At 40.9% G+C, this 13049-nt stretch overlaps 1 protein-coding gene across 1 annotated transcript in view; it reads right to left on the bottom strand.

Annotated features, from left to right (window-relative positions):
* Nucleotides 1–11463, bottom strand: part of ZKSCAN1 (zinc finger with KRAB and SCAN domains 1) — a 51792-nt gene extending 40329 nt beyond the window's left edge. Inside the window, exons 1-3 of the mRNA XM_066383652.1 lie at nt 11333–11463; nt 2296–2811; nt 1431–1584 (exon numbers count right to left, since the gene is read on the bottom strand). Coding sequence (XP_066239749.1) covers nt 1431–1584; nt 2296–2721 — 580 coding nt within the window. The 5' untranslated portion in view covers nt 2722–2811; nt 11333–11463. The remainder of the gene's footprint in view (nt 1–1430; nt 1585–2295; nt 2812–11332) is intronic.
* Between the last annotated feature and the right edge of the window lie 1586 nt (nt 11464–13049).

The following is a 13049-nucleotide window of genomic DNA, read 5'->3' as shown; positions in this document are numbered from 1 at the left end:
CTCATCAAATCTTTAAAGAACTATTTACTAAGTAACAACTGTATATACCAGGGTCTCTAAAACACCTGGTAACCTGAAGCTCTAATCTGGCACTTAAAACCATGAATATACTTTTTCTTTTTTTGTTTTTTTAGATTTTGTTGATTTTATTTATTTATTTATTTATTTATTTATTTATTATTTGTTGATTTTAGAGAGGAGAGAATGGGGTGGGAGGAACAGGAGGCATCAACTCAGAGGTTGCTTCTCCTATGTGCCTTGACTGGGCAAGCCTGGGGTTCTGAACCGGCAGCCTCACCATTCTAGATCAATGCTCCATCCACTGTGCCACCACAGGTCAGGCTTGACTTCTTAATAGAGGGTGGAGACCTTATCTACCTTAGAACCCTGGTGGGCAAACTGTGGCTCTTGAGCCACATGCGGCTCTTTGGCCCCTGGAGTGTGATTCTTCCACAAAATACCACATGCGGGCACTACCTTGATAAGGAATGTACCTACCTATATAGTTTAAGTTTAAAATATTTGGCCCTCAAAAGAAATTTCAATCGTTGTACTGTTGATATTTGGCTTGGTTGCCTAATGAGTTTGCTGACCACTACCCTAGAAGGTCATAAGTGGGACTGAGTGGACAGTGGTGGGTTAAAAACCACAGTGTAGCAGGCCCTGGCTAGATGGCTCAGTTGGTTAGAGCATCCTTTCAAAGAACAGACGTTGCTGGTTTGATCCCTAGTCAGGGCACATGCAAGAGGAGATCGATGTTCCTCTCTCTGTCCTGTCCTCTCTTGCTAAAATAAATAAATAATAAATCAGTGTATATTGGCTTACACAGATTTCTCCAGCATATGAATGCTGGCTACCCTCCAGAATGCACAGATAAAATACTTCCTTAAGCTCTAATAATTAAATTGATTTCTATTTATATGATCCTGAAATGATTCTTTTCCCCATGTTTCTCCACCACAACTAAAATTTTCCATTCTTTCCCATTGTTTAAAAATTCTCAAAGTAACCTAGAAAAAGTGGTTATACTATATTTTTATACGTTTTAAATAAATTAAATTTTAAGACTGATTCTTTATAAGGTAATTTATGGTGTACTATACGTACAGTGTTTCAACTCAGGCTGAAAGTATATCATCTCTTCCCAGCACATTCTGGTAAACACTGTTAGACACCCAAAATATCAATAATTTAATAAACAGTGTAACTTCCATCCAAGTTCAAAATGCACATTTCATTTACTTCCTTAGTGACATTATTTAACTCCTGAAATAGGTCTGTAAATTATATTTCCCCTAATACTCAGTAATGATAATAAGTATAATGATAAAAACAAGCATGTTTCTTTATTACAGGTACTTAGCAACAGAGAGGGCACACCCTTCCTGAACAGCTTGCTTCTTTTCCCTTCAAGAAACCTTGTTTCTTACCCCGTGATTGTAAGAGGCGGGGTTTCCGAGATGAATGTTTGAAATGGGACTGAGTGGCCTCATGATGAAGGTCAAAGCTTGAGGACTCCTGTATAGGATCCAGAGGCACCATCCCCCTTGCCAGCATCTCAGGTCCGTGAACTTGACCTGGGACCTGAGGACAAACAGGTTGGGCTTGTGGGTAAATCACTTTTTAATCAGAACTTTAAACAAACAAAAAGAACATAAATATACCAGGATGCAGGGAAGAGAAGGCCAGAATACTTTTTAATATCCAAGCAAAGCATGGAGAATAACCATTACTAATATTAGTAGTTTGTAGTAGCAGCTTATATATTAGTTTACTTTATATACGTGTGTAACATATATGCATATATAATATATAACTATATATATCTATAAGTAGTAATTTATATTAACACTAACACTAATACTAGCTTTAAATCAATAACTTTCTCTTTGCTATAGTCTCAAAATCCACATGCTGCTTGCATATACCGTATTTCCCCAAATATAAGAAGTTCCCTGGTTGTAAGACGCACCCTTTTCCGAAAAATTTGGGGTCTAAAAACTGGGTGCGTCTTACACAGTGGGTTTTTTTACTTGCATTTACTTCTTTTTTGTGCTTGTTTTTACACTTATTGTTGAATACAGTGATTCATCATCAGACACAGATGAGGACAAGCTAATAGATGGGAGTTTTGACAGTGATGAGTTGTATGAATTTTATGATGAATAAAACTTGAGTTCAATAACTTTATGTAATATATTTTTTTTCAAATTTCAGGCCCCAAAATTACGATGCATCTTATACATGGGAACGTCTCTTACGTGGGGAAATACGGTAAGTTTCACCTCCTCTCACCTGCTGTCCTGATAAATCAAGCTCCAAATCCTCCAGCAGGGTCACGGCCTCCTCCCCACTATCAGGACGGTACTCCCGCAGCCAGACTTGCAGCTCCTTGGGCAGGATGGAGAGGAACTGCTCCAGCACCAGCAGCTCCAGGATCTGCTCCTTGGTGTTTACCTCTGGTCGTAGCCACTGATGACAAAGTTCTTTAAGTCTACTCAGAGCCTCTCGGGGCCCAAAAGTGTTCTGATAACAGAAGTGCCTAAAACGTTGGCGGAAGATCTCTGGGTCAGGAGGAGGAGTCTCCTGCAGGTTGGAATCCTGCCCCCACATGTGGTCTTCCTCATCTTCCTCTTCTACTTTCACTATTACGATACCATCCTTCTCCTGGGCAGCCTGGGGGGACAGACCAGTGGCTTCCCTTGATTCAGCAGTCATCATTCAGGCTCAGGGAACTGACTTGATCCAAACAGAGTCTGTGCCCTCCTCTCTGTCCTAGGAGATGTTTTCTGATATGTTTCTGTACTATTCCTGAAGTATTAAAGAACTTATTAGTACTTTTATGAAAAGTGACTTATGCTGCGAACATTTCATACAAGGCTATATACATCAAGGTGCTAAGAAAGCCCCTGAATGGTAAAGGGAAAAAGAAAAAACAGCCCCCAGAGCCACAATTGTTTTCACTGATACTTTAGACATTAAGGTTTGCCTCCAAAGGGCAAATTCCACTTTCAGGGTGTTTACCTGAGTCTAGTACCTTACCTCCAGGAGGATAGCAGGCTATGACATCATGCCTTTACGGTGCTTAATCCTGTGAGAGCTGAATGTCAGCAGGTGCAGGCAGGAGACAAGCAGTACACACACAATCTTATTTCATCCCACAACAACCCTAGGAGGTAGGCACAACTGCTAGTACAATTTTAAAGATGACACGACTGAGGCCTAGATGATTTAAGTAATCTGCTCAGCAGCAGGTGGTTACCTACCCAGCCGAGTCAACATTCATACCAAATTTGAAACCCTGGAACTGCTAATCTACCATCTAGCTATTTCCATTATTTTTTTTTTTCAGAGAGGGGTGGGAGGAGGGAGACAGACAGGAAGGGACAGAGATGAGAAGCTCTCAACTCATAGTTAGGCCACCTTAGTTGTTCATTGATTGCTTTCTCATACGTGCCTTTATCGGGTGGCTCCAGTTGAACCATTGACCCCTTGCTCAAGCCAGCAACCTTGAGCTCAAGCCAGTGACCTTGGGCTTCAAGCAAGTAACCATGGGGTAGCCTATGATCCCATGCTCAAGCCGGTAACCCTGCACTCAAACTGATGAACCCATGCTCAAGTCAGCAACCTTGGGGTTTCGAATCTGGGTCCTCAGCATCCCAGGCCAAAGCTCTATCACTGTGCCACCACCAGGTAAGGCTATTTCCATTATTTTGAGGGGTACTGTGGTCAGACCCCTCCCACACACACACAGAGCTGCCATGGTCCCCTCATTCACTTGTTCACTTTTAATAATTGTAGTCTTTCCCGGTTTGAGACTAATTTGTGGAATAATAAGTTATTTTATCTAGCTTAAAAGAGACAAACATGAGGAGTTGGGGAGTGGGTGAAATGGGTGAAGTGGTCAAACGGTACAAACTTCTGGTTTTAAATGAAATAACTCCTGGGGACATAATAGACAGCATGGTGACTATACATACTGTACTGCATATTTTAAAGTTGCTGAGAGTAGATCTGAAAAATTCTCACCCCAAGAAAAATTTTGTTTAACTATGGTTAAACAGATGTTAACTAATTGTGGCAATCACTTTGCAATATATACAAATATTGAATCCTTATGTTGTACATCTGAAACTAATATGTTATGTGTAAATTATACCTCAAAAAAAGCGACAAGCAACTTTAAAGATTCTTACATTAAAACTGCAATTACAGGAAATACTGACACAAACACACATAAACAAGAAAATGGCACAGGTAAAGGTTCTATCTAGAGCAAACTTCTACTCGGTGGTGAGATTCAAATAATTTAACAACTGGTTCTCTGCCCTAATACCCGTTTTAAGTATAAAAAACGATATCCGAAAGGTAGTTTATTTCATGCATTTAATACTTAAATAAGAATAAAAGAGGTACACAAAACTAGGTTATGAGTTTTAAAATATTAATGAAAAAATATTAAATAATACCTGACAAAAAACAATAAAACTGTTATTTAAGATATTTCATATTGCTTCTTGATTGGCATCCTCACTTGCAGTATTTTTCACCTATAACCGGAATGAACATTGCTAGGGGCGCTTAGAATACGCTGTCATGCAGGTGAACGTTAAAAAAGAGTAAAGAATGTAAATTTGATCTCCACATTGGGCAGCTGCCCACGTGTCCACCTTAGAGAGAACCCTGATTACAAGTGCCATTTGAACAACTGATTCGCTGAACTAAAAAAATTAGGTATCAGTTCTGTTGAACTTGTGCAAACCAGCTGAATCTCACCACTGGTTTCTCAGCCAGATAGGGAGGTAAAATCCGGTGTTGAACTAAATCACTGCTTTAAAAAAAGGGTGCAAGGAAAGAACTATGCAAAAAGATGTATGTCGGCAAACGTACACTGTCATGTCATTTTAACTGCCAAAAATGACTAAATATCCTTATCATCTACATATTTTAAAAACCTGGAATTATTTTCCATCTGTTTTTAAAATCTCCCAAGTAAGGAATTTCAGTGGGTCTTAAACCTGTTTGTTAAACATATAAAACACCTTTTGATTAGTTTGTAAAAGCAAGTGATTTAAGGTCATGGAAAATGGAAAAGTACTAGATGAATTTCAACAACAGAAATTCAGCATGGTTGGTGGGTGAATTACTAAACAGTCAGTGGGCAATGTGTTTCTTCCATCTGAACTGACACATCTATTTGAAGTATCTTTTTCTACCCATGAGCATCAAATTCAAGTTTTAGAGACAGAGCATCCAACTGCTGTATCAAAATGAATTAAGCCACGAATTTTAAACAAGTGAAGTATTTTTAACTATATAGCTCACTAAAAAATTATTAGTAATTTTGGTGGCAAAGTGATCATGTACATTTAAAGCACAAACGTTATTTTTAAAGAGCACAATTTAATGTATTTTTTTGTTTTATTATACAAAATATTGGCACACTAGTACATGCATGTAATTTTTAGTTCTTAAGTACTGTATTTTTCGCTCCACAAGATGCACCTGACCATAAGACACACCTAGGGTTTTAAGGAGGAAAATAAGAAAGAAAATATTCTAAACCAAATGGTGTGTTAAAATATTTAATAAAATACCATATATATATATTTTTTCCATTTTTCCGAAGCTGGAAACAGGGAGGCAGTCAGACAGACTCCCACATGCCCCCGACCGGGATCCACCCGGCATGCCCACCAGGGGGCGATGCTCTGGCCATCTGGGGCGTCGCTTTGTTGCATCCAGAGCCATCATTCTAGCACCTGAGGCAGAGGCCACAGAGCCATCCTCAGCGCCCGGGCCATCTTTTGCTCCAATGGAGCCTCGCTGCGGGAGGGGAAGAGAGAGACAAAGTGGAAGGAGAGGGGGAGGGGTGGAGAAGCAAATGGGCGCCTCTCCTGTGTGCCCTGGCCGGGAATTGAACCCGGGACTCCTGCATGCCGAGCCAACGCTCTACCGCTGAGCCAACCGGCCAGGGCTAAAATACCATATTTTTTGACCCATAAGACACACAGGCATTTTCCCCTTCACTTCTGGGGGAAAAAGTACGTATTTATGGAGCGAAAAATACAGTAACAGGAATGTGTGACCATAAAAGGTTGAAGGGCAGAGCGTCGCCCCTGGTGGGCGTGCCGGGTGGATCCCGGTCAGGCGCATGCGGGAGTCTGTCTGACTGTCTCTCCCTGTTTCCAGCTTCAGAAAAATACAAAAAAAAAAAAAAAAAAAGGTTGAAGATGACTGTTTTAATCACAAAAAAAATATGATTTTTATCTGAGATTATAGGGTTAGTTTCTCTATCTCATTTTTTTGTCCTTAATGAAAAACAGAAATCTTTATTAAATAAGCAGTCTATAATAACAATAAAGAACATTACATTCAAAAAGGCTTTTTACTTAAATGCAAAGGAAACAGGGAAATTAAGTAATTTCTCCAATGACATTAAATTTGTAAAAAGTCCTACTGCAAACCAGCTTCTGGCTCTTCCTTTGATCCCTTCCCCACCCTCCTTGCTGTGGTAAGAATACTGCTCAACAAAATTAGGGGATATTTTGAAATGAGTATGAGGTGATAAAATATCCCCTAATTTTTGTGAGCAGTGTACTTTGGTTTTCAACTTCAGAGCAGTTTCCCCAAAAAAGTCCATAGAGCTACAATTACTCAATTTCCTAAATATTTCTGTATGTCTACAATATGTAAGGTGTCCTGCTAGACAGAGGGATAAAAAGATGAAAAGCACAATTCCTACTTTCACACAAATAATTCCAGTACAAAGTAGAATGCGCCAACTGTTCTAAGGAGTCGACAGGAGTGCTAGAGGAGCCCTGAGAAATAACTTAATTCACATACATATAAACAAGGCCACTCTAGGAAGAGGGCCCCCTGGAGCTGGGGCATCAGAATAGCCAAGACCTCTACAGGAAAAGACAGCAAGTAGATCATCCCTTTGCTAGCTTAACCCAACTGGAGGCTAAATAATTCCTACAAGCCTTAGTTTTTATTCTAAGAAGTCAGAAGAAAGGCTCTATTTTCCCGTTATGTCTCCCACAATTATTTTCCACCACCTAATTCACGTTCAGTACCTCCTGCCTAGTCTAGTGCCAGAGCCCCATACAGTTACTCTGACTTCATTTTCTCCATTCCAATACGAACATACCAAGATCAACATAGTATTGCCAAAGTATGCTTCTGTTCATTCCCTCCTTCCCTTCATTTACTGTCACAGAATCCTTGCTACCTACCAATTTAGTGTTCAAATAAACCACACTCTACTTTTCCATTCTTATCTCCTCCTTATTAGTGATCCCCTATATTTCAGCTTATCTGGCTCATTAACATTTCCTAAGCGTAGGATCTTACCCCTTTGCTGTAACAATCTCCTACCATATCAACTCTATTGGTCAAATTTATACTCACCTTTGAAGATGCATAATGTCTCCAGATATTCCAAACTAAATAATTTATCTTCTTCCTTTGAACACCCTTAGTACTTTCTTTATTCCTACTTTAAGGCACTTATATTCTCCTTGTATTGTCATTATTTGGGCTGCAGTTCCTATCTCTACTTCCCCACTAAATTTTATGCCCCTCAAGGACAGGGCCTCTTGTCTTCTTTGTACTTATCTCCTAGAGCCCCCAGCAGAGTTTAATTCTGTTTAGCTGAATAGAAAAAATAAGAACTACTCAGCTATTCCAGTTCCCCTGCCATCTTCTTATTGCCTTTAGAGGCAATTAGTCTGCTAACAATATCTCAATCACTCTGGTTCCGAATCTCAGAATCCTGACTCCTATCTTCTTACATACATTCAGTCTCCAAGAACCAGGGAGAAGCAATTCCTTGTTCATACTTATTCTTCTGTCTAGTTCCATGAAGTCCAGCTCCCTTTGGTTCCCTGCCTTCATTTTCTCCCCATACTCCCCTCTCCTACCTTACTCTCAGCTAATTCTACAACTCTAGAGCCTTGTAATCAACACCCTCCAGTCTGGTCGCAGTTTCCACTCAAGCTTCATCTCCCAACTATTTCTCCCCCTCCCCTACAGGAATCTTTTCTGTCCAGCAAAATGGATTTCTTCAGTATTTCCTAATATGCCTTGTATTTTGATTGCTATCCTCTCCACATATCACACTCAATGCCTACTTATGCTTCAGAACTAAGCTAAATGCCACTTGCCCTTCACTGCTGTTCAATTTAAAAAAGCTTCTAGTAGGCATAATCATAAAAGCCAATGTTTATTAAGTGCTATCTATTACCAGGTATTATATTACACCTTTCACATTATCTTAGGACGTAGGTACAATGATCTCACTTTATAATGACAAAACTAAGGTTTACTGATGTTAAATAACAAACCCAAGGTCACACAACAATTGAATGTGTAAAGCCAGGATTTGAAATTACGTCTGTGGGACCCCTCAGTTCAAGCTCTACGCATCATACCAAACCCAATCTGTCCCAGTATGTGGAGTAAAGAAGGGCTTACGTGCACATGCAGATTCAAAGAGGAAGGTCAATGAAGGATGATCACTCAGAAATGGGCCTTATCTGACATCTACTGTTTTCGCTAGAGAGCTGTGTGACTAAGGGGACAGTAGAAGATACAAATGGGAATCATCTAAAATCAACCTGGTAGGACCTTCAAACAGGATTACTGAGCAGAACTAGTGCAATAACTAGCCTACCATCAGAAATCTTTTCATGAAAATCCTATCCTGTCTTAGCTTTATTGAGAATAAAGGAATCTTGACTTGTTTCCGCGCCTACGCCAGTGTTCTAAAGAGTAGGATACTCTGGGTCAGTGGGATTTAATAAGAGACTCCGAAGAGGAAGTGAGACCTAAAGGAACAGACATGAGGGCATAGACAGATGCCCTCTTCCCCATCCCTCAACATTTCTCCACTCCTACTCTGGGCAAGAGAAAAGTCACAGCAGCAGAGCGGGGCTGGGTTTTGTTCTCCCAGATGACGTGAGCGCACTGCTTTTCTCCTCTCCTTCAACTCTTGGCCCTAATGGTCTGCGCCAAGCATTTGCTCTGAAATTCTTACGCCATTTTTGTATAATTTTTCATGCTTTCTCTTCTCAACTGTACTATCATTAAAGGTATGCTTCTTTGTAATTATTAGATCACTCAGTAAGAGTCTCTGCAAGCATTAGTTTATATGATTGAATTTACAATGTTACTTTTTTTTTTTTTTTTTGGCTCATTAATACAGTATTCAATGTTGCTCTCAAATTGGCTACTTGGAAGTTTCAGGAAGCTGTTCCACCACGTACCAGCTGATTCTTTTAAGCAAATTAATCTCTATGCATGTTTCTTCACCTGTATAATGGGGATGAAAAATGGTATTTGCTCATTGAGTTGTGAGAATTAAATGAGTTAACACACACAGAGCACTTATAAGTATCTGGCATTTAGTAGACACTAGAGAAGTGTTTTAATTATTTTCAATAACTTTAAGAAATGTAACTTGTACTTTCCAATTTTCAGCCTTATAAGATTAAGCAATGGGAGAAATCCTGCAATAGTGAAAGTAGCACAGGTTGAGAGACCTGAATTTGAGTCTCTTACAAATAAGTTACACATCCCTGAGTTATTTAACCTCTCTGGCATTCAGTATCCTTATCTGTCAAATTGGAGGAAGGAGGGTATTGGAAGGAGTAGAACACTACCTTTGGGGTCCCTCTGAACTAAAAGCATTCTGACATTCTAGCCAATTTACATAAGATTACCCCCAGCAACTAGTTCTCACCACGGATAAATACAAATGATTTTCTTACCAAAAGGGCTCGGAGTTACAAGCTCACTTTTTTCCAAAGGCTATTTTCTAAACAGGCCATTATTTTTTCCAGGGTGTAGTCTTCAAAGTTTAAACAAACGGCCCCCTTCCATTTTTCAACAGAGCTATAAACTGTTTTAAAGTATTTTTAAAAAGCTACCTTTAAAAGACAGCTGACTACCTAAAGACTATTGCTACTAGCTCAGAATGAAAAGCTAAGATTTAACACTACTTAGATGCAATATAAAGTTAGAAAAAATTTAAATGCTTAGATCAAGTAGAGAATAAGCAAAAGACTATGGTATGAAGCAGCTATCTTCCCTGTATGCATTTTAAGATGGGTGAAAACTGCCTAATGAACAAGAATATTGCATAGTAATTCAGAGTCAATAAGAGAGAAACATTCTGGGGCAAATTGTCCTTATGGTTCCCTACGTAATAAAGCTATGTATTTCATTTAGTCAACATATATAGTAACAGTGCTTTGTTCACTGGTTACAATGAATTCTCCACAATTCAATTCAACAAGTATTTACTGACCACCTCCAATTCCGCCTAGCACTGGCCTGTACAATAAATGCTTTCTTTGGTCCCAGGCCATGTAACAGCCACTCTCTATAATGAAAGTATCTTATTGTGTACTGGAGCCACTGCGGGGCCGGGAGGGGAGGGGGCGCTGTCAGAGTAAATTGCAGCTGAAGTTTTCAATCACGTTAATCAAATCAATTTTAAAATTGGAAGGGCCTTTGAGAAAACCTAGTTAATTAACGACAAAACTGACATTTTGTGAACTGTCTTATCCAAGGTCACTCGGGTAATCTGCCTCCTAATGACACAAATTCTCTTCACTTTCACCCACGCCAAGTCAAGCAGAGTACCAGGAATCGAAAAATCCACCTAATCTTCCTGACATCTCATTTCTAAAGGCCTTCAAAATATTCCATAAAGCTGAAAGACAGTGGAATGTATATAATCTCTACTAGATCCGAATCACTCTGACTAAGCTTCAACTACTCTTTAATCACCATTCAGGGGTGGGGTGGAGTGAGAAGCAGTGATCTGGAAACCTGTAAGCTGTCCTTGAAAACGTGCCCACTTTTCGGCCTTCCCTGTTTTTCACAAGGTTCTGAAGGACCCCCTCCCCCCACCAAAGACCCCCTATCTCACTGGAATCAAAGCAAATGGCGACGAAGGGAGAGCAGAAAAATCAGACTGGGGTCGTGGGTTCGGTTACAACACTGTCCTCAGAAACGTCAAACGATGAAGTCGAAACAGCGGGCGAGCGGCCCGGAAGGGGCCGTCAGCCGGCTTCTCCCCAGTCCCTGAGCACCCCCGGCCACTAGACCCTCACCCCTCCCCGCCTGGACCTGGGGTGGGGCGGGGAGGACTCCTTGGGGGATGGCACTTCCTACAGCAGGGTTTGGGGAGGGAACAGGGACTGTCTTGACATTCCGGCCGGGCCACCTGGAGGGGACCCCGGGGCCGCAGCTGCGAAGCCCACCCTCACGCACAACCCCTGCGGCCCCGCCCGCCCTCCACAGAGGCCGGCCCAAGTCTCACCGTGAGCCTCGGCAGCGGCCTGGGGGAGCTGGGAGAGAAAGGGAAGCTGACTCTGGGACGCAGGCCGGCCGAAGGGCGCTGCACAAGGACCGAGGCCCTCCCGACGCCTCGACACAGACACAATGAGTCACAAAGACCGGAAGTGTGTCAGCACCTTGCCTTCCGGGACTGCGCTGCGCTTCCGGGTCCTCTCTAGGAGCGCGGGAGGATTTTGCTAATCGATTCCCGAATCGCTTGACCCGCCTCTGTTCTGTGGGTGATCGATCCTCCAGCTTTGAGTTTCCTGCTTTCAGCTTGTACGCTCCGAGTTAATGCTGGGGACCGACGAGAAGGGGGTTCAAGCTTTATGAAATACAAACTGTCCCCCTGAGACACCAGTACATATGAAAATTCGGTTTCGCCTCTCTTCCATCTCGGATAATAATTATAGTTATCATCATGCATTAATAATATTTAGTAATTGTATGTCTGTGGCAGACGAACTGAAACAAGGTTGTAGAAAGAGGATCAAAGTGAAGTCAGGGGTGGCTGGTTTCAAAAAACTGTCATGATAGCTTCTTCTCTTGGGCCCTGGAGATGTCTGCCAATTGAGTGGGTGGTATTTTTAAATACTTGGCAGGTGGACAAAGAATGCCTTTCCACAACCAACTTAGTTATAAGGTTCTGTGTTTTGCTTATGTGGCACATGCTATTATAGCAGTTTAAAAGGAGTTTTCACAGTAATAACAAACACTTTTACCTTCACAGTGCTTTTACAACCTACAATTATGGCCTTTACCTTTCTTTACCTGGCGAGTAAATTGCTCCATTTTATGTGCAAGAGTAACCACTGGCTTTAATGGTTGTGACTTTGCTCTATGTACCAAGACAAGTACTTGGAGATACTGAACTCAGTAGCTTGGTTGGCATGACTAAAATTACTTAGAGGAGTTTATTTTCTAAAAAATACTTGAAAACTAAAAAGCAGTTACAGTATCATTAAATGAAAATTGCAAAATGGAGAAAAATAATCACCTCTAATCTCTAACCCAACTATGATAGCTTTAATCTATTCCTTTCCTATCTACTTCCATATGTATAGTAGTATTATATATTTTTAATTTATTATTTTAAGCAGTTCAAAACTGTAGTTGTATTGGATAAGTGACTGGTATGCTTGAAATACTACATTAATGCTATATGACCACTTTTTGGGCCACAGCTGATTGCGTTAGGTTTGGGCACAATTTACATACATGCTAACCTTTAGAACTGTAGAGGTGGCCTGGCTTGAGAGCTCTAATAGAACAAAGCTTCCCTTTCTTGGGGAGTTTAAATGTGAGACACACAGAAAGCTAGGGGCAAGCAGAAAATCACTAAGCAGAAGCCATTAGGTAATAGAAGCCGTGAAGCCTTGGAAGTTATGAGTAAGCAGAGGCTTGAGAGAAAAACAAACAGATATAGAAACCAAGACCGATGCACCACATGGCAGAGCAGAGGTCACAGAAGGAGCCCAGCTACCTAGTAGTTAGGGCCCACAGCATAATGGAGGGCCCCAAACAATATTTATTCTTGCATTGCTTGACTTTGCTGCAGATGCCATTATGCCCTGTCTCCCTATTTCCCTGAATGTCTTTAGAATAAACCCCTGGCCAGCAAAAGAGTTTAGTTTTGTTTCTTGCCACCCAGTGGGATTGATGTGAAAATCATATGTACTGTACTACTTAAAAACACTTGG

The sequence above is a fragment of the Saccopteryx leptura genome, chromosome 4, assembly GCF_036850995.1.
Source record: "Saccopteryx leptura isolate mSacLep1 chromosome 4, mSacLep1_pri_phased_curated, whole genome shotgun sequence".
Lineage (NCBI taxonomy): Eukaryota > Metazoa > Chordata > Mammalia > Chiroptera > Emballonuridae > Saccopteryx > Saccopteryx leptura.
Note: the sequence above shows the minus strand (reverse complement) of the source record. Positions and strands in the feature narration are given on the sequence as shown.